Source organism: Aythya fuligula, chromosome 6, assembly GCF_009819795.1.
Source record: "Aythya fuligula isolate bAytFul2 chromosome 6, bAytFul2.pri, whole genome shotgun sequence".
Lineage (NCBI taxonomy): Eukaryota > Metazoa > Chordata > Aves > Anseriformes > Anatidae > Aythya > Aythya fuligula.
Window position 1 is genome coordinate 18,180,675 of NC_045564.1, and position 20,721 is coordinate 18,201,395.

The window sequence follows — 20,721 nt, forward strand, 5'->3', positions numbered from 1 at the left end:
AAACTATCCTAACTATTCAGTAAAAACACAGGGTTTGTTAAAGAGAATTGACTCATTGAATGATCTTGTCTTTACAGAATCCACACCTAGTTTAGACATATTGTAGGATTTTTAAAAGGCTTTAAACACTAAACATAGAAATCACGTAACTCAAATGAGTAAGTTGACAGACCATCAGTAGAAAAGAAATACACCCTAGAAGTAAAAAGGTATAAATTAATTTAAAATGCTTTATCTAACAGTGCTTAGACATCTATAGCACTTTTCCAACACAGTTTTAACAGTACTTTTTAAATGGAAAAACAGAACAAAATGTCCAAGTGTATTTCTTATAATTACAAAACAAAGCACAGAAGAGACTAGGAAATATCCTGCAATCTCTCCTGTCCTATGTTTCTCCCACATCCAGATTGCCTTCTGGAAAAGAAGGATAATAATAAATAATCCTTCAGGGCAACCAGAACTGATTCTTTCCACTCAGCAAGCAGGTGCTACGAGCATATACCAACTAACAGAAACTGACAAAAAAGTTTCATCTGAACAGCTCAAATGAAATTCCCATTCCAACAATGGCCAATATATTAACTATGTGTTTATATAAACATTTAGGATCACTATCATCACATGGCAGATAGATTCCTAAGCGAAATGCCACATTTGTGTTTACAAATAATATCATTCACAAAGCAAGGCTACGCATCCCATTAAGCATGTGTCCCTGAATTTTATTTTACAGTTTGGATGTCTCAATATATTGCATCAAAGCAACCTGAGAAATGGTGGGACTACCTATTTAAAAGTTCTATTTAAAAGATCATACTCTGCTTCTTCACACCTGCCTGTCAGTTTGCAGAATGGAGAACCAGGCCCTCTGCTTCTTCATTTATTTATTTATTTATTTATTTATTTTTATGGCTAGTTCTGTTTGTATTCCTATTTACAGTACTTTCAACATTTATACACATTATTCCAGCTCTAAAAGGTCAGTTTTTTAATGCTAAGTGTTACAGAAGGGGATCAGGGAGGTTTGTGGTAGGTGTCTAGACCAAAAGTTTCATTAGCTCCTTACAGCTTGCAGCTTGGACTATGAAGGAAAACACACTTGGCGGTGCAGTCCTGAGAACACCAGGAGGTTACCTGGAAAGGGCAGAAGTGATGAGAGGAGGAAGTTTCGTTCTGTGCATACAGAGGGATGTCGGTAGCTGGGCACCAGGTGCCAGAAGCCGGCTGACTATGCTCAGCACACCGTACACCTTTGCGTAAGTCACTTCTCTCCTAGGGCTTTGTTCGAACCGTGTAGTGGCTATGGTCTACATTTTTCTTAAACATGTTCCTAGGCACTAGTAGACACTGAGTGTTCAGAAATCAAACAGCTTCACTTCTGAACTCATCCATTATGCGTTAATGGTAGTACCATGGCAAACCACCCACCATCTACCTAGATGTGGCGAGACTCACTTTATTCCCCTACACCTACGGAACACACTACGAAGGATTTATTTAAAATAAATAAACGGACACATCGCCGGTATTTTTAAAGCGCACACACCTCCTCTGGGCACACGCTCCCGCCCTCGCAGCGCTGCCACCCGCCTGCACCTGCCCCGCGGGGCGGTCGCCCCTGAGGGAGCCCTCGGCCGCCTCCTCGCGGCAGACATTTTCTGCCCCCCCTCTCGGCCAACGGCCCCGCACCTGCCCGCGCCGCGGGGCGCTCTGCGGCCGGCCCTGCCCGCCCGATCCTGAGGCGATTGCGGGAGGCGGGGGGGCTGCCGGGCGAGGCGCTGAGGCGGCGAAGGGCCGTGAGGAGACGAAGGGCTGTGAGGTGAGGGGCTGTGAGGTGAGGGGCTGTGAGGTGAGGGGCAGCGAGGGGAGGCGCGGGGCGGGGGGCACCCTGCGGCGGGCAGCGGGTCCGCCATGGCGGGCACGGCGGGTCCCCGCCCGGTATCCCCGGGCCCGCGGCTCCCGGTCTCCGCTCCGCTCCTCCTCCACGTGCGGCGTTTTCCAGGCAGCGGTGCGGAGCAGCTGCCCCAGGGGGCGTCCCCAGCCCCGCATCCTGCCTCCCCCGGCCCCGGCCCGGCTGCCCGCGGGCGCTGCGCTCCCCACCTGCACGCTCCTTATGTAAGGCGGCACCCGATGGGGGAGCCGGGGGGGGACCAGCGCACACGCACACACACACACACACACACACATACACACACCCGTGCACGCAGGGGGCAGCCCCCCCGCCCGCAGCATCCCTCCGCCGCCTGTGACCGCGCCGATACCTTTTATCCAGGCAAGCGATCCACTCGCCGGAGGAGGCGGAATGGGAGGTGTGCGCGGCCACCATGTTGGACAGGGAGCGGGTCGCCGCGCACCCGGCTGGCAGCGGCAGCGGCGGCGGCGGCGGCTCCCCCCGCCCGCCCGGCGGTCGCTCGGTCCGTCCTCCCTCCCTTCCCTCCTTCCTTCCCTCCTTCCTTCCCTCCCTCCGCCTCGATGGGCTCGCCCAGGGCCCCGCCGCCGCCTCAGGGCAGCCCGGGGGAGCTGCGCCCTCCGGCGCGGGGGCGGCCGCCGTGCCCTCGCCCCCTCCTCAGAGCCCGGCTTGCCGGTCCCTGCCCTTGCCTCACCAGAGGCGTCCTTGACGGGGCTGGGAGGGGGAACACGAGCCGGTTGTCGAAAACCAGCAGCTCAGGGTTATTGCACCTGCTCTGCACACTTTGCTGTTTCCGTCCTTCCCTCAGCATAAGCCCACACGAGCTGGAAGGAAGGGACAGTCCACATTACAGCCCACGTTTTTTAATGAAGCATTGCTCCAGCCTGCAGTCCACATCCTGTCATTTCGCGTGAAATAAGGTCCTAAAGGCTCTGGTTTATCGTAGGTGGAAAATGAGCCCGGGCAGTACAGCCTGTGAATGAGATTTAACAGCTGAGGATCCCAGCACAGGGCAGGAGAAAGGTGAGTGAGGTGCAGCGAGCACTGCACCCTTCTGTTGTGTCACTGCGGCCCCTGGAAGCAGGTATTTTAAGGATGCTAATGCATATGTGATCTAAAAAGTGATGAGCAGAGGAAGGAATGCAGAGCAGCAGGTCTCCCTGGCTGCCAGGTTTTGCAAAGCTCTGTGTGAAATATTTTCTACAAAGTATTTCAGGATCTAGATTGTATCTTCCCAAGTAATTTGTGTATAACCATAAGCTTCAGCTGACAGTCAACACAACCTGTCTTGAGTAGCGCTGAAGAAGGGAAGGAAGCTAGACAAATCTCAGCAGGATGTTTTGGGTTATGTGCAGATGATAGCAAAGTAAAATTCAAACTGTGCCTTCCTTCAGGCATGTAACTCCTCTCTGCTTCACAGTGTGGACACAGATGCTGATAATATGCCAGTGCTTTCCACAGTTCTCCATAGGCTATATTCTCTGCCTTCTGTTCTGATCTGTTCTGCTGTACCAAGTGTCATTTTCTTACATACATGTGTTACTTTACATTTCACGTCTACCTTTAATGGCCTGATATCTGCCACAGCTCCTTCAGCATTTTAACAGGAATAAATGTTAACATCAGCGTACTGAACAATATGATGAAACATCTATGGAAATATATCTAAAATCCCTTGTGCTGAAAGGACATGGCTAAGAAATTGGCAGAGCAGATAGAATACCACAAAAGCCAATTCTTTCATTTTGCCTTAAAAAAATTAAAGTACATGCCAGAGGAATAGAGGAGGCTGCCAGTCACTGAGATCAAAGCTGCAGCTCTTCCTTCGCTATAGTCCTAGGGGAAAAAATGATAAATTCTTGCATCTGAGCAATCAGTCTACTTGAGAAAAATTGATGCTTTCGTTCTTCAGTATGTGAATCTTTGGGAACCACCAGAACAAGAGCTTCAAATGTTAAAAACTCTAAATTCTCAAATTAATGATTTATAACATAGTGTGTACATTACAGGTTAATCAATAAAGCTCACTAGGTTTGTACTTCCGTTATAAAAAATTCATTATATTATTCCACATAATTACAGTTTTCCTTCCAAAGCAATCACACAAGGCAGCCCTTACTGCCCTTTTTCCCCTCAACCCAGCTTGAGCTGCAGTAGATGCTCTTTTCTCTTAACTGGCGTCAGGCCTGTGAAGGAGCCCAGAAATCACTCCTAGCTAAAGGCCTTCTATCTTTTCTCATGGACTGTTTCACTGACACAAACAGCATTACACATACCAGTACCAGCAGTTGTGTGCATAGCAACAGCTTAGCTCAGTCAGCAAGCCCACGGATTCTGTGACTGTTTAGTGTTCCCTCAAGCCACCTCTGTCAAGTCCTTTCACGTCTGCATAATGTTTAATGACCCAACCACTAGAGGACAGGCTAGACCTCCATAAAAAGTAGCAAGCAGGGATATTTCCTAAGTAAACAGATGACTGGGAGAAAATAATCTGAACTTGAAAAGAAACGACCTTTGGAATATTCTCCTGGGAGGCAACCTGTAAAACCTGTGCTGGTGCTCATGAACCCACCCCTAACCTATCAGCTCTGGGACAGCCTGCTGCAGTTGCCAATGCTTTTGATTCCAAGGAATGCAGTGCCAGGAGGCATGAAAGGGATATTGCTCAAGTACCTGGCAGTGGGCAGACGCTGCTCAGATAGCTACCCTTTTGTGGAATAACTGTTCTAGAAGACTTTAATGTTTTGTGCACTGTGCAAGCTACACAGAGTCAGCAATTGCACAGAGTCAGCAATTAGAGCAGGACAGCCAAAATACACCTCTGGCACTTGGATTATGAATAATCATGTAGCTTTCTGATTAAGTCATGAGAAAAATTTAAGAAGCAGGAAATATATATCTGATTGTTTCAGGTATTACCCTGTGCTGATTGAAGGGTCTCCAAACTGCGCAGAAACATTAAGACCTTCTGACTAGTGAAACTCGACTCCAGTTCAGTGCATGTTCTCCTGCAATAAAAGGTACCAAATAAGTGGTATGCATCTCACATGACAAGTCAAATAAAATGCAGAATATCCTGTGACTCTCAGGAACTCAGACTGTAACAAGCCTAGGAAATATACCATCTGAGAGTACTGGCCTGATGTTAATAGGGTTGAGTGCCCATTCACCTGTAAGTAAGAACATATGCTAGAAGCAAAATGCTGAAGCGCACTTCATTAACTTAAGGCACATAACTCCTATGGGTGCCTTAGTGCCCATTCTTCATGATTTTTCTAAGCTACACATTCATATGAAAAAGAGATGACCCCAAAAAATATTTGGAACCCAATATTGTTACTGGTCAGCAATGCATTCATGCTCAGTCTCACCTGTATCTCCATGTGCCTTCTACTGTACCTCATGCAAAGTTTCAACCTGAGAAAACATGAAGGATTATGCATCGTTAAAATGTCTGGTGGTACAAAAATACATTTCTCAGAAGCAGACCCTTCTTTTTCAGCATTTGTGGAACCCCACAATAATATTTCAGATTTAATTTATCCCTATGGAACTTTATAAAATCTGATTTTTGAGGCTTTATTATGCAGACAAAAATTTGGGATGGCAGCTGTTTTTGAAGCAGATTGCTGCTGGGAAATGGAAATTTGCCAGCTGAGGTATCTGAAAGATCATCTGGTCTTTTAACTATCCAGTATATAAGAGAATGATAAGACCATGCAGAAACCCTTAAGCCAGAGAAAAACAGAAATCAGACAGCTTTCAAGTTGTCCTGTGCCTTTAATACTGAGAGTCAAAAGATGTGGGGTTCAAACTTTTATTTGCATTATGACACATAAGGCATTTCATACCTTGACTATTTACTTGCTTTTGCTTGCCAATACAAATACTCATTCCTTTAATTTTTTACTCTAATATGGCCAAAGAAGAGCTCTTGCTAAAATCTTAGAGAAGAGAAATAAGTCCCTCTCAGACAGGAACCTACTATGAAAAACTTAATCTGAAATAGTAAGTGATGGTGTAAGAGCTTGAAAAAAAATGACTAAGTATATTTATCAAGGTGTGCATTATACAGTAACAGAAGGCCAGAACTGAGGATCAAGCTCTATACACTACTAATTATATCACGAACTTTAACAAGTTTCAGGCTACTACAATAACTTAAAACTAAGAACAGTAAGATTTGACATATTTTCCATAGCAGTTTTGGATGCAATTAAATTACTGTTATGATATAGTGAGGAATTAGTGGACACAGAATCTATAGGCTGCCCATCAGCATCACACTGGCTAGCAAACTAGAGCAATTTCACTTCAGAGGAAACACACAAAACCCCCAAAACTCAATCCTCAGTTCAGGCCATCTGTGTTCAAGAGAGTACCCAGGGGAAACAGCTGGCTTCCAGCCACCAATGTACTCCCCTGATTCCAATGCCTGTTGAAGTTGCTCAGCCTCAGGACTCTTCTAATTCAGACTAACTGTACTGAATCTAATTGATAGCACAAGGCATTGGCTATAATCCTTTGTTCTTAAAATACAACTGGGAAACAGGGTAAGATAATGGCTCCAGCAGCTTTAAAATATTCAAGATTTCCTTTCTCAGGAGGAATCTCACGTTAGTTACTTAAGTTAATTTTAAGCCTGTTTTGTGTTGCTATACGGAAGCCAAGTTAATTAGCATAATCCCAGAATGGGCACATAGGTTCTACCTCAAAGCTAATGTATCACTCAGGAGTCCTGGATATAAAATTAACAATGCGACTGACAGAACCGTGTTGCAGGTTTAGAATCCAGCAGTGCCACATTCAGCATGGTTAGAGTTGTAAGACCCAAAATGTGTTATCAGCTGTACATATGCAATGCATACCGACTTCAAAGGAGCAATCAGCATAAAGAGAGAGAACTGTGAATGTGAGTTCTTTAGATATTTGTATGCTGTGAGGGCTGCAGAGGATGTGATGTATAAAACCAGAACAGACATGTATTTATAGAACTGTCCTGCAAAGTCAACAAGAAACATACTGATTCTCCTCTTCAATGCCAATCCTTCAACATACCATATAATGACAGAGCAAAAGCTTGTTTAGTATAGGTAAGGGCTTCCTTCCCAAATTAATTTCCTATACTATTCTCTGTTCTCTCTCTTTCTTTCCTCTGTCCTCCTCACCAACTGAGGACACCTCTCCAGTTTCCTTCTTCATGAATAACTTGGCACCACAAGCCTCTCCTCCTCACCCATCATTCAGGAAACCCTTCCACCATGCTTCTCACAACTCTATCATGATATTCCAGAAAAGGTCTCAGTGGGGCAGCTGCAAAACAGATACAAGTGAGATACAGATGTACCAGAAAGAAAGCATACAGTATCCTGTACAGAAGCCATAGATTGAGCACAGGTGCAACGTGGAGAAAATACAGCCGAGTTGATGTTTTTGTGAAACAGTGAAGTTCATATACTTGACTCTTTAAAACCAATTGGCAGTTTGCTGTCATCTTTAGCAGGGCCAGAACTGTTTTCTAAATTCCTGAATCCAGAAAAGGTAACCAGGCTTACAGTATGCGTACGATTTTATATATGCCTTACTTGGTATGTAAAGGATTGCTTATTCATCTGCTGTGTATAGTGCTGTATTCTGCATCATTTTACCATGCTAATTTGATATTGTCCTTCCTAATTAATGTAAAATGAAAGCATTGTTCATAGCATAGTAAGGGCCAACCCACGGAGGATTGTATTAGTTTTATGCTCCTGGAAATAAAAGTTTCTCAAATTTGTTACTGGCACAGTGCACCAGGCATGAACCTACGGACAACAGTAGTGTGAATTAAAGTAAGTTTGTGGTATAATTTCCCATTAACAGAACATGGTGCAGCGATCACCTTTTGTATTGTTACAAGTTTAGCAGCGTGTTGCACAGAGGTGCTATAAACATTTTTCTGTCTGATGACCAGTATCACAGCCTATTTTGTGGAGTGGCATTTTGAACAGATGGTCATTTGATTTGCATACCTGAAATCTGAGCCCATATCCTGAGACGAATTGCAAAAAGACGTGGAGAAACCACACAGTAAGAAATGTGATTCAAATTATTAATGTTGACATTATGGATATGCATAGGTTTCATATTTTTAGTTTAGCTACTTTATTTTGTACAGGATTTTTTCTCCATAGGATTTTTGTTGAATTCTTCCAGTCTTACAAAACTAGATGAGCAGGGGAATGAATGAGTCTGTTCTGCTTGGTACATTTCCTCAGTTTTGGCAAGACCTAGAAAGCTGGGATGGGAATACAAGGCTGAATCCCACAATCTTATTTCACAGAAACAAGAAAGCCTACTGAAATAAATAAACAAATTCTAACTTCCTCACAAGAGTATTGTAAAGATTAATTAGCTGATGAAGTACAGTGCTTTGAAGATGCAATGCTTTACATAAATGTTCCTTTAATTTATTAGTGTTTAGATCTACAGACACATCAACACACTGGCTTTAAACAGAAATTTGTATGCACAGCTCAGGACAACATAGGGAGTTTTACGAAGATAATTACCAGGAAAATACTTTGCAGTTGCTAAAGATACGAGGCAGGATGGGACTCTGACTGCTACGTCCCTTTTCAGTAGGAGTCAGTAGAGCTCAGTGCCATGTTAGAAGCTCATGGCCTGCTACCATGCTCCTTACTCTGTGAGTACAGGGCAGACATATCAATGCTTCTCCAGGGATCCAAATCAAACTGATCAAATGGGGCTGATTCACGGAGGTGGCCAAGAGGGACTCGCTTTATGCCCAGTCATAGGCATAGGGTTCCTGAGGCCTAGACTGGCTCTCTGCATATGCACAAGGGCCTGACAGGTATGTTATTTCAATTCCCCACTGCCTGAAAGCAGACGTGACTCTACAAGCGTTCATTTATATATAATACACCAGCATGCACTTTGGAATTCCACTGTACCTTATTCATACTGCATTGTCAGCTCAAATGTCTCACTTTCTCTGGGACATACTTAACTTACCATGGATAATGGAATTAATCACCGGATTGTAATTATTCACTCATTCTTTCACCTAAGGTACAAAAACAAATGAAGTTCTTAGTGTCTCTATGTATAATTCCTTATTCTTTTATCCTCCCTAGCCAGTTTTATTGTATTTCAGCAATCACAGATTTTTGTCAAGCAGAAAGAAAAGATGTTTTTGCTTAGATGCGTGGCGAGATGATTAGCATTATGTGAAAACATTCAGTGCTTTATACTTACTTGTACAGTGCAGTATAACCTGTTATAGGTAAAAAACATAGTTTTTGCATGTGACAGAACTCCTTGGTATAGTATTTCAGTATGCCACTTCAATGCAGCTAGTCTATTCAGTACAGTACAGTAAACACGTTAATTGTTTCTGCAGAGTTTGGTTCACAGAGTTGCAGATTTTTCTGAGGGCCTGCTGGGGCCACCAACATGCACACATGAAAACAAATAATAAAATAAGGCAAATAAAACAAGAAAGACAAATTCAATCATTTACGTGGTAAACATGACATAGTATACCTCAGACTTATATAATGTTTATATTCTTCTTTTCACAGCTTTGAAAATGCACCTATATCTATATATCTACTTGCAGGCATGCATACAAATAATTCAGGCCAAATAGCCAAAGAATCAGCTGAGTTCATCGTAGGCAGCCTTAAATAATGTATTCTGGCTTAGGAACAAAAGTGAACCAATTGGTGAGTGGGAAAAGAAACTGCCATAGCTGTGGGCTGGGTCCTGACTGGTACAGACAGGTGGCACTTGGTGGTTAAAAATCAGACTGTTGAGTTGTGTAACAGGAATCCCAACTGCAGCAGCCCTGTAGTCAAATAGCAATCATGAGGTGCTGCTTCCTGTGTGTAAAAAAAAAAAAAAAAAAAAAAAAAAAAAAAAAAAAAAAGGATGCATTAAAAATATATGATAATTACACAGCGCTAGCATAACAACAATAAATACCTATTCCAAATAATGTTTTTTTCACATGTAAGTTATATTGGTTCTAGAGAAAAGTTACACAAATCTGAAATCTTTAAATGGACAACAAAGAGCAAATCTTTACAGAGATGTTCTGTTGTCTTCAGTGGTCTCTGATTTTCATGATGAGAGAAAGAATCCTCATTTCAGATTCTACCTTGTTCCCTGAAATAAGTAACATTCATGCTTGACATCATCTTTTAAATACTCTTGAAGAGCCCCTTTTTATAATGCTTCTTTCATAGTGGAAAGATGGGAGGAGTAGACAAACAGAAGCTAAGACAGAAAGTAAATGAGAGGCTAGCACAAAAAGAGGGTGAGAGGTAAATACCAGACTGGAAAGAAGAGAGATTGCTGGGTCAGAAGTTCATTGGCTCCAAGTGTGTACAGGGTCTGAATTTTTCAAGGACAGTAAGAGAAGAATCTCATTTACAAAATTCCATGCAGATAAAGAAAAATGAAGTTACCATTTGAGAAGTAGCAGGGGACAAAGACCAAAGACCTCTTAGACATTAAGCACCTTCTCATTGACCTAATGGCTCATCACCTGTCAAGTATCTGGAAATGTTGCTGAAAAGTGAAAGGGAAGTGACAAAATATTGCACAGTTACTGACAGCCTGTATTATTTTTCCATAACCACAACTTAACCCTGAAAAGACAGGGATTAATCCCATGTTAACATGTTCTGCCATGTCAAATTTTGCTTTCTTCTTCTGTTTCTGTTGACTAGAGCTGCATTTCCTTAGTAATTTAGGGCCTCAAACTATCAGTAGCTTGTTAGCCAACCTTTGCCAAAGCACAGTTTCTAAACAATGCAATTAAAAAGTCTGGAGAGTTTTTTATCTTTGTGCTTTTTACACGATGTAATAAATTTTCTAGGGTGAAACCAGTGTGGATGGGGATACAGATGGGGATACACTTTTTTCTTTTTTTTTTTTCCTGTTGCAGCACAATCCCAGGAAAACTTAAAACAGCAAAGTGCTGTTTCACTTCTGTTTGTGATCTTTTCAGGGTTACTTACATAGAAGATTTTAGATTTTCAGCTAATGTTTTTCAGGGTTGAGGGATGTACACTCTACAAGCATTCACTGCCTCCTACTAATACTTCTTATTTCACTTTGGCAGAGGAACTGATTTATTCTAGGCTTTCTCCTCTCTCAAAGAGATGAGGTTATAGTATCCTTCTGTTGAGAATGTATTACACAAATTCACCAAAAATGGTTCAGTTAATATTTGCTTGCAGACAAGCCAAGGATATGTGCAAATTGTATGACTTCCATTTTTGAAGACATTTTTGGTTTTGCTTTCAATAAGCCAAGAAATACGATGTCATCTTATTATAATCTTGTAAAACATTTAAATATATGAAACTAGCATAGTGCTTCTTTCCCTCTGGGAGAGAAGACGATGAGGATAACATGCCACTGTCCAATTACAGCAATGTATGTATTGAAGTAAAAATATTTAAACAGATGTTATAAAAGACTTCATTCCATCGCACAGCAGAAGCACATCTGCTGTACTTTAAATACTTCTTATCCATGCCAAAGGAATACTATGAAGAGAAAATGCATTTTTATGTGCTTTCTTTTGAGTTTAACCTATGAGAATACGGAAAGAGCCTTTTCAGTAAGAAAAAAGGCACTGATTGTGATCACTTGACATTTTGTGTTTGCCCTACAGCTGCCATTTGTGAGTACTATGGAAATCAAGTCCCAGCTCTCGATTTCTTGCCTGATCTTTTAAAAACCCTGAATATTGCTTAAAGGGGATTGGGCAGAAAGGAAAGGAGACACAGCATGGTGCAGGATGAAAACCATACAAAAATGCTGCACTGCTGCACTCGTTGCCCACCTACACATTTCTAGGCATTAGCTTATTGTTACTGCTCTTTACAAAGAATGTGTTTAATACCATAGTATTGTCACAAGTGATGAGGACATGCACCTACACTGATGTTATGATACAGCCTTGTTTTGGAGGCATGCTTTAATTTCAGTATGAATGCTTCAAGCACATATGAGTTCCAGATTCAGGTCCAGAGTAGTGACCTTAATTACTTATAAGGTAATAACGTAACTCATATATTTGCTCACTGGTGATTCTAGAAGACTTCATATCTAGCAGATATACTTATTGAGAAACTTCTACCTCTATTAACTATGTACTTTACTAATGTAATAGACTTTATAATAGTATTAAAAAAATCTCCATCAAGCAGACAGCCTTCTGTCCTAGGATTACTCATGTTCACAAACCTGGTATACAATCCTAGTGTCAACAGGTACAAAATCTTTTATTTTTACCATGTAAGTTTATCCATATTATTAAAGCTAACAGCTGGGGGGGGGGCACAGGAAGAAGGAAACCTTGAAAGCTTTTGTGTTATACAGAATCTATTGGGAAGCCAGTGTGCAGCAGTCTGTCAGGGGATCCACAATCAGATAGATGCACTACTTCAGTATGGTGGCAAGAGCCACCATATCTATACTTCAATATGGTGGCAGGAGCCCAAGAAAAAATTCTCTGAGACACAGAAGTTTTCCTGTTGAACTATGTGAGATTGGTGTTGGAGTAGAATGTAAATGTTAAGCACATGGTGCACAAGTTAATAGCACAAGTGATATAGAAGTAACCCTGTATATCCTCTAGACCCTAAAAGCAGGACACAGGATAGGTGACATTGCTCATCACTCTCTTCCTTGGGGTTTTGGAGAAAGCAAAATGGAATCTGTAATCCCTCATACTAAGGCTGCTGAGTACAAGAAATACAAACACATTTATTTTGCAGGTACAAAAATTGCCATAATTTTTGTACTATTAAAAAGCACTCCAAGAGGATTAATGTGCTAGATATAAATTCTACAATTGTATGGAGCTTTTGCGCTTGCAACTGCTAAAAAATGAAATCAGATTAACTAATATTGTGCTTTAATGTATTCTAATGTACTCTATATTTTCAATTATTTCAAAAGCACAGTTTATGAAAATCATACTCATTTTCTGGCAGAAGAATATTTTATGCCTTAGCAGACACCTCAATTATAAAATGCTATACAAGAGGGATTTGAAAGTAATGTTTTAAAGATTCATTTGTCTTCATTTGTAGTGGAAGAAGCTTATGAGATTTGTATGTCTTCTCATAATACTTTCCTCCTGCTTTCTTTGAACCTTTTCTGTGTCTTGTTTTAGAAATTTGAACTATTGCCTTTTGTTCTAAGCATTTTTATTCTTCTAATTTTAGTTTGAAGTGAACATCTTATTTTCTCATGGCACACAAAGTAGGATTTGTATGCAATCTTAACAACAGCTTTTTAAATTTCTCATAAATTAAATAAAAAAGGGTCTGAATGGGAATTAGTTCGGAAGTGTAGCCTAGGGACCTTATCAGCCAAGTGACCCTATCATCCAAGTGACCCTAGCACTGTTTTGTAGAAAGATCATTATTATTTTTCTGAATGTTTTTGCTGTTTAATATTCCATTGCAAGAAACAGAACTGTTCTTCCTGTCCCTACCACTGCAAAGTGAATACCTGCTACCTTCTCCAACACTACCATAAAAACAATTTGCGAAGTGAATTGAATTCACCAGTGTGCATGGTCCATGCTTTTATTCTTCACTCTATGAATATAATTAAGTTTAGCTTTCCAGGCAGTAGACAGAGGAAGAAATACTTTTAAGTGAACTGCACAGCTATGTATCAAATGAAAAGACCATCTGACTGGGAAATGTGTTGGAAAGCTTATGTTGAGAATTCCAGAAATCCTCTTCAAAACAAAGTATCTGAAAATAACTTCCTTCGTTTATTAAAGTAGGCTTTTTCAGATTCTGATAAAAATAGCAAATCTTCTTAGACTGGAGAAGTTAGATAAAATTAAATCAGACTTTTTTTTGAATACAGCTACAGCTATTGGCTGACAACTCATTGAACAACAGCTTGCTGGAGGTAAGGGAGGCTTTGGATATCACCAGAAATATTATGACTTAGTATTCACTAGGAGAAACAAACAAACAAACAATAACCATCTCTCCTACCTCCAAAAGCTGGATTAGAAAGTCTTTCAGTACCAAACTACACTTTTGCAAATAAAAGGGAAACAAGAAAAAGAAATCTGGAAAAATATAGGTCTAGGAGATAATTATCTGTTTAAATATGTGGGGCAAACGAAGAATTTCCTGAGATTATTTAGCCGAACATTGTTACTTTATTTATCATTCTAACCATTGTCAGGAAGGATCTAAAATCATTTGAAAATAAGACAAACTAATTAACATTTTATGTTCATTTCTGAACATTCTTACACATTTGTAACATTAGATCATTCAAGAATTCTTTGGATTTCAGTGCTGACACTGACTTGGAATGACTTGCTTTGTACAGTTGGTGGTAGTTTTCTTTGATGTTTTCTAATATCAGTATCATAATGATTCCCCATGCCAAATACTAACTGAATGGTCATACCAATGGTTATACCAAATACTAACTGAATGGTCTTCACTGTAGAAGACTCTACCAGCCACTGATTAATCCCTTGTTTTCTATAATACCTTAATAGCTATTTATTCTTCTCCAGTTCTGTGAGATTCTGTAGATGCAGATTCTGAGCTTCCCTTGCTGGATAAAGTAGTTTATTAAAAAAAGTAAAAATGGTGCATTTATCATGGCTTGTAAGATCACAATTTCATAATGTAAAACTATGTGAAATATGATTCATCGTCCAAAAAGTTTTGAAAATGTTTTTATAATTGTTTGCCTCAGTCACAAGTTAACCAACTATATGTATTTAAGTAGCTCTCACTGTTCCTGTTTGTAGATAAAAATGTAATCATATGATCCTTTTGAGATAAACTGCAACTAATTTTAAACATTATAATTAGGCCCTCTTTACTTTTCTAAACAATCTCACACAATTTTTGTGTTGAATACAACTCTTTGAATTGTGAAATGGTCACAGAGAACTTTTAAAATGCCACAGATATTTCAGTACTGACAACATGTGATGTGTGGTATGTCATTCAATCCCCCCTGATAATACAGCATTTTTGCCTGTGTGTTGCAAATGAATCCACTTGCTCCATTTGCATTTTGTGTTTTTGCAACTACTCTGAATTCTTAAGTTACTTCTACTGACAATATGACGAAGTCCTTTGTGTACCCGTTACTGGATCTAAATCCACTTGATCTCTTAAGATAGAATTAAGAATAGATATTTTTTTCAAGAAAATTTTGCAGCTTAAGATGAACATGAATGAAATCATCTCTAGTCCACACTTTACCTCTCAACATGCCCACGACACAAAACAGAGGCATTCTTACCATTTGAAGCTCCAGAGCAGATGGAGTTTGGCTATTCTGAGTTGGGGTCAAAGGGTTTCATATTTCCCTCAGCTCAAGCCTTGTAACACTTGGTAAACATTAGTCATAAACCAGGCTTCTGCATGTTGCCCTTATCAGTGAGGCTGGAAGGAAAAGTAGCTTTTTTTGTGAACTGGGGTGGCTTGAGCAGAGATTTAGAATTGGTGTAAAGTCAACACTGGTCTCCTGAGGCCATTAGTACCGCCTGACTTCTGCCAACCAGACAAGCAAATTGTTCGTGTTTGCTCTTGAGCTTTGTTCTGCATGTGGCAGAGCAGAGTGTTAACAGAGGAAGAAATAGACCAACCAGTGTGAACTTCTTGTAATTAGCTGAATATGACTGCGTTGTTCAGTGTTGCCTCTGCAATTTGGCAATGCTATCTGTTGTTCACTTTTGAAGAGGTATATTGGGCATGCATTTAACAGCATTTGAGTTTATAAGATTACATGAGAACGCACGTTTGTAGCTGTCAGGAGCAGAAGCTAAAATATTTTCAGTGAACTCCACTGCCAACTAAACAGAAACTGTCACCAAGCAACGCAGACACACTACTTCAGTTATTCATGACTCGGAAACACGATTTACCCGATGTCTGCCTCCCTCTCACCCACCACCTTAAATGTCTAGATTTACTTGGTCTGCTTTATTTCACTGATCTGCAATATGTTATATACCAAAATTAAAAGAGCCAATCTGAAACTGAATCATCTCCACCACAAAAATTAGTAGAAGTGTTTAGTAATGCTGAGTCCATAAACTCAAAATAGCTTCACGTGGAGAACAAGATAAGGAATAAATTAAAGAAATGCTTTGCAATTACTTTTTTTTTTTTTTTTTTTTTTTTTTTCTTTTATAAAACTGAACGGGACTTTTTACTGAGAGATTTGGAAGGGCAGATTCACAAGCAACTCCACTTTCCCAGTAATACCAGTATCTGTGCCTAACTCAGTAACTCATCACTTGAACCAAGTCAAAAAGACTTCTTCCCAACAATGTGGTAGCACTGGCAACATGAATTTCTACACGCGTCTTTCGTGACTTTAAGCCATTATGTTATGCAAAATGTTTGTCCTGCTGTTTTACCATCCCTGCTAATTCTGTTCCCTGCTAATGCCCTGCTCTTGGTCTCAGTGAATGAAAGAAAGTAGCAGAGCTGCTACTCAGCACAGTCAAGAGCAAGAAATTACCACAGAGCATCTAGCATTATGCAGGAAGCAACTTTTCTCAAAGTCAGGATGGTATCTGTACTGGTTTATACAAATACGATGTGTAGGAATTTATTGAGGAGTCAAAATTTCTCTAAACCTCTCACCTATGAAGAGATCTAGGTGATCTATAGTGCTCTTTCCTGAGAATGCCATGTTAATTATCTCGTGAGTCATACATTTCCACAGTCTGCAACAGTATTTCAGCCTATGTCTCTGGACAAAGAAGCAATCTACAGTGAAACGTACTTTTCAAGCCACTAAGCTACTAGTCATCAGTGGGTTTATAAAGAGTATCATGAGTTCATGATACCAATGAAAAAAAGGGCAGGCAGCACCTGATACTGCCTTAGGAGTCCGGAATTTCAGGCAGAGATCAAGTTACCAGCTGTGTGAGTTTCTGCCTTGAAAGATGTGCAAGGTCAAAGTTAGATAACTTTGTAATGTCAACATGATGGGAATTCTGGAGGGTTGTACCTCTTAGGTGTTTTCTGTAATAGCACCTTAAATCTAAACAGAGCAAAAGGCCATTAAAACGAGAAAAGAAGTCAGTTTTGCTTTCCACTTATGTGATGTCAAGTTAGCTGTAATGTGGGAAAAGATCTTGTATTTTTCATACTGAAAATGTATCACGTGCAGCTGCTGCTTAATTGTAAAGGGCTGTGGTAGATGTTTTTCTTTTTTTTTTTTTCTTTTTTTTTTTTTTCCAAATGGAAACAGATAAGATTTTCAAGTGAAAAAGAAGCATGCCTGCACATGTGGCTGTATTTCACCATCTTTTAAGAATACATGGAGTTCTCTGAAAGCAAAGACAATGTCCTTGTCATTACTTTAATGTGTGAAGAATATTGCATCTTTTTTCCCAAATTGCCAGTGTACAGAATGAACTCAGAAAATGTTGAAGTAAATCCTTCATTTGCCATTTTGATTACTTCTTGGATCAATTATGGAGTTTGAATTTCTGTATCACTTTTTATCAGTTTCAGATTTCAAAAAATAACTAAATTTTTAAATCATCAAGAGAAATATCTACTTTGGCCATCTAAAGCACTTCTTTATGTTTTCATATTTTGGCACAGTCATTATAAAGGTACCATTTTGAGTTTCACTGAAAAATAACACTTTTTTTTTTTTTTTAATACCTTTTTAATCAATGGTAGTAAGTATTCAATATTTTAAATAGTTCTTTAAGAGAGTAGGCAACAGAATGAGACACCTGATCTAGCTTGGGTACTGGGAGCAATCTCCCAGCATTAGAGCTGACCTACATGTATTTTGATTAGCTCAGCGAGAGCCCCAGCCTTGTCCAGCTATTCTGTTCTCTTTTGGAAATAATGCATGACGCATAGTAATTAACCTTACACAGGCCTTTCCCTTGATATGCATTAATCACATTTGTGTGTTGTACACACAGGATATTGGTATAAGATTTCCCATTTACAGGTCGGTTTGGTTGTTTTGTTGTTGTTGTTTGGTTGTGGTTTTTTGTTAGTTTGGTTGGTTGTTTTTACATGTGGGAGGACAACTCCTTTCTAATCTCCTTTTATCCATGCCATTGGACCTCTGTATGACAGGTACAAAAGACAATGATCACTGAAGACAGTTACTGTTACAAGCTGATGTCTCCCTAAATGTTACCATAGGCAAAAAGAGCTTCAACAAAAGCAAAGTAAATAGGCTGCTTCTTGGCTGAGCTTGGAGAGCAACCTGCCAAGAAGACAAGGAGCTTTCAGAATTGCAAACGGTGCAAATGAGAAATAAATGAATTATAAGCCTAGTGTTCTCCTCAAGCTGTCCTCCTCCCCCTTGGTTGCAGTCCAGCAGCTTTTTAGAGATTTGTTTTCAGGCCAATAAAAGTTCTTCTTCCTACCTCAACCTAGAGCCACATTTGGGCTGACAGTAATCCCCTCATCCAGGATGTTTTTTGTGTCCCTGCAGCCTGTACATTCAACAGGCTTGAGAAAAGGAGGCTGCACTCCTAGTAGGCTGGAAAACAGCAGGAACATGTGAGATCTGGCAGATTTCCTGATAGAGCCCAGAACCTGGGTGCTTGATATCCTGAGCCTGTTTTAAAAGAGAGCAAGGCAGATGCAAAAAGACTGTTTTCAGTTTCTCTCATCTATCAGACCAATCAATAAAGAGTTTCAAAAGTTCACATTTCTTTTCAAAATCCAGCTTCTAAAGCCAATTGTCTTTTATGTGTTAAGCCCTAAAGAGAGAAATTTTTTTTTATTCTGAAGCTGTTACCATGTTGACATGTAACTTCATCCCCTACAAGGTCTCTGAAAATACAGCACCTGGCAGGTATATCCAGCAACGGTTCACATGGCCTGAGTCCCCATCATCCAGATTTGAGATTTGTTTGGAGCACTTCAAGCTACTTTTTGGCCCACAGATGAAGGGCTTCCTGCTCATGAAAGTTAGAGCTCAGAGGAGAAACTGTTCAAGTCTCAGACTTGAGCTGAATGAAGATGGCAGTTACAATGCACACCTTGAGATCACATACAGCACCCCAGTAATGATGGTTGTTTATTACCATCCAAAACTGAAACAGTCCAAATCTGAATGGACAAAAGGAGCTTTTCATAGGACCTACACTTTTGTCTTCAAGAATCTTTTAAAATAAACAGCAAATCATGATTTTATTCTCAGAGTAAATGATGAAATAAAAATGCCTTAAAAGACTACATGCATATGTAAACACATTTATGCTACTTTGCAAGTATGATGCATGGGAGTACTCTCTGAGTTGCAGCACCAAAGCAAAGCCCATTACATTTTTAACAGCCCCCAAAAGCTATAGCAATCTCACTTGATCCTAGTCTAGCCATAAAAATATATTTATTTCCTTCAAAGAATTTCCCATGCCCCTGGTTCCATTACCCGATTCTTTATTATTCTGTATTTCGATTACTTTTGTTGTGGACTCCAGTTTGAAACTGTCATTTTGCTCATTTTCTCTTTCAGCTTGTTGGGACACCTACCTTCCTATGACCACACCCTGCAGGACTTTGTGACCTTGCAATGATGGGTAAGTGCTGTGAAACTGCCCCTGCACATCCATTTATCAATCAGCACAACATTAAAATCCTGGGCTTTAGAATGTTTTGCTCATCTGAACAATATTCAGCCCTGAGTGTCCTTATAGTTGATTGTGTCAAAGATGCTGTTCAACAGTTCTAGGAATTTTCCCATGCATTACTTTTCTTTGAAATACCCTCAGAAGAGGAGGATATTGGCTGTGTGTATCATAGGGGTTCAGAAACCTTTGTTTTTCATCTCAGTCCACTGACCAAAGAAAGATGAGTCATTTTATTATGTCTGCTGTCTCCCATTGGCTTGTTTAGGTTTGCACCTACCTCTTCCGGAACAGACGAAAAGATTAATCACACAGACATGCTGGTACACAAATGATAGAATTAGAAAGTGAAACACTGTTCTGAGTTTGTCATGTTTTGTTACCTAAAGAGCTGTGTGCTAGGACTGGTTCCTTGCTCAGAAGGTAGTCAACCCAGGCAAGGAGAAGAGGGTTCCAAATAGCACAGGACTTCACAGCTTGAACTGACAGCATTTAAAATGCTAATTTCTGAAGTGTAAATTCAGTTTGGGAAAGAACAAAGGAAATTTAGTAATTGACATCAGACGAAGAGCTGTTAGAAAGACTCTCTGAGTGTTATGTTGTTTCCTTATGCAGTCAACCATTTAGTGTAAGAGAGTAATATTATTTGAAGTACATTTCTGCATTATTTTCAAGAAGAATATTAGAAATGCAACAGGGCCTTTTCATTTCTTTTGGGCAAGCGATCAAGATGAAAAGCAAAAGGTTCCAGGAGCTTAGTGCCAACACCATGCTTCCATAGGAATAAATCAAAATTATGACAGCTACTCCATAATAAGCATCTTTTCATGATTATGTTCATTAAGCAAATGTATGAACTGCTGAGAAAAGGCAATATTTGATGCACAGTTGATCATCACTCTAAGTAGTACAGTACAAAAGGGAACTTAACTGGTTTTGTTTTTTAAATTAACCTGAAAAATCAAAATGTGCATCCATTTTTATTCTGTTATTCTGATTATAACAGAAGAGTGTTGCAGTTTGAAAGTTGTAGACAGCAGAACAACAGTCAGTAACTCTTATTAGATAGATGGGTGTCGTGTGTATAAAATTGCTGTCTTATAGCAGTTCTTTACTCTGTGCTGAAGCTTTTAATCAATGCTACTCAGCCTCCAAAGCTGCA

At 40.0% G+C, this 20,721-nt stretch overlaps 1 protein-coding gene and 1 long non-coding RNA gene across 3 annotated transcripts in view; one reads left to right on the plus strand and one right to left on the minus strand.

Moving 5' to 3' along the window:
• Positions 1-2,366, minus strand: part of RAPGEF4 (Rap guanine nucleotide exchange factor 4) — a 153,419-nt gene extending 151,053 nt beyond the window's left edge. The window contains exon 1 of one of the 2 annotated variants that reach the window (XM_032190242.1): positions 2,265-2,366. In XM_032190242.1, coding sequence (XP_032046133.1) covers positions 2,265-2,329 — 65 coding nt within the window. In that variant the 5' untranslated portion in view covers positions 2,330-2,366. The remainder of the gene's footprint in view (positions 1-2,264) is intronic. The other variant, XM_032190244.1, reaches the window with a different exon arrangement.
• On the plus strand, positions 1,769-19,475 carry LOC116490763. The gene is made up of 3 exons (XR_004253404.1): positions 1,769-1,822; positions 2,859-2,935; positions 19,448-19,475. It is a non-coding gene; the product is annotated as an uncharacterized LOC116490763 (long non-coding RNA).
• The last annotated feature ends 1,246 nt before the right edge of the window (positions 19,476-20,721 follow it).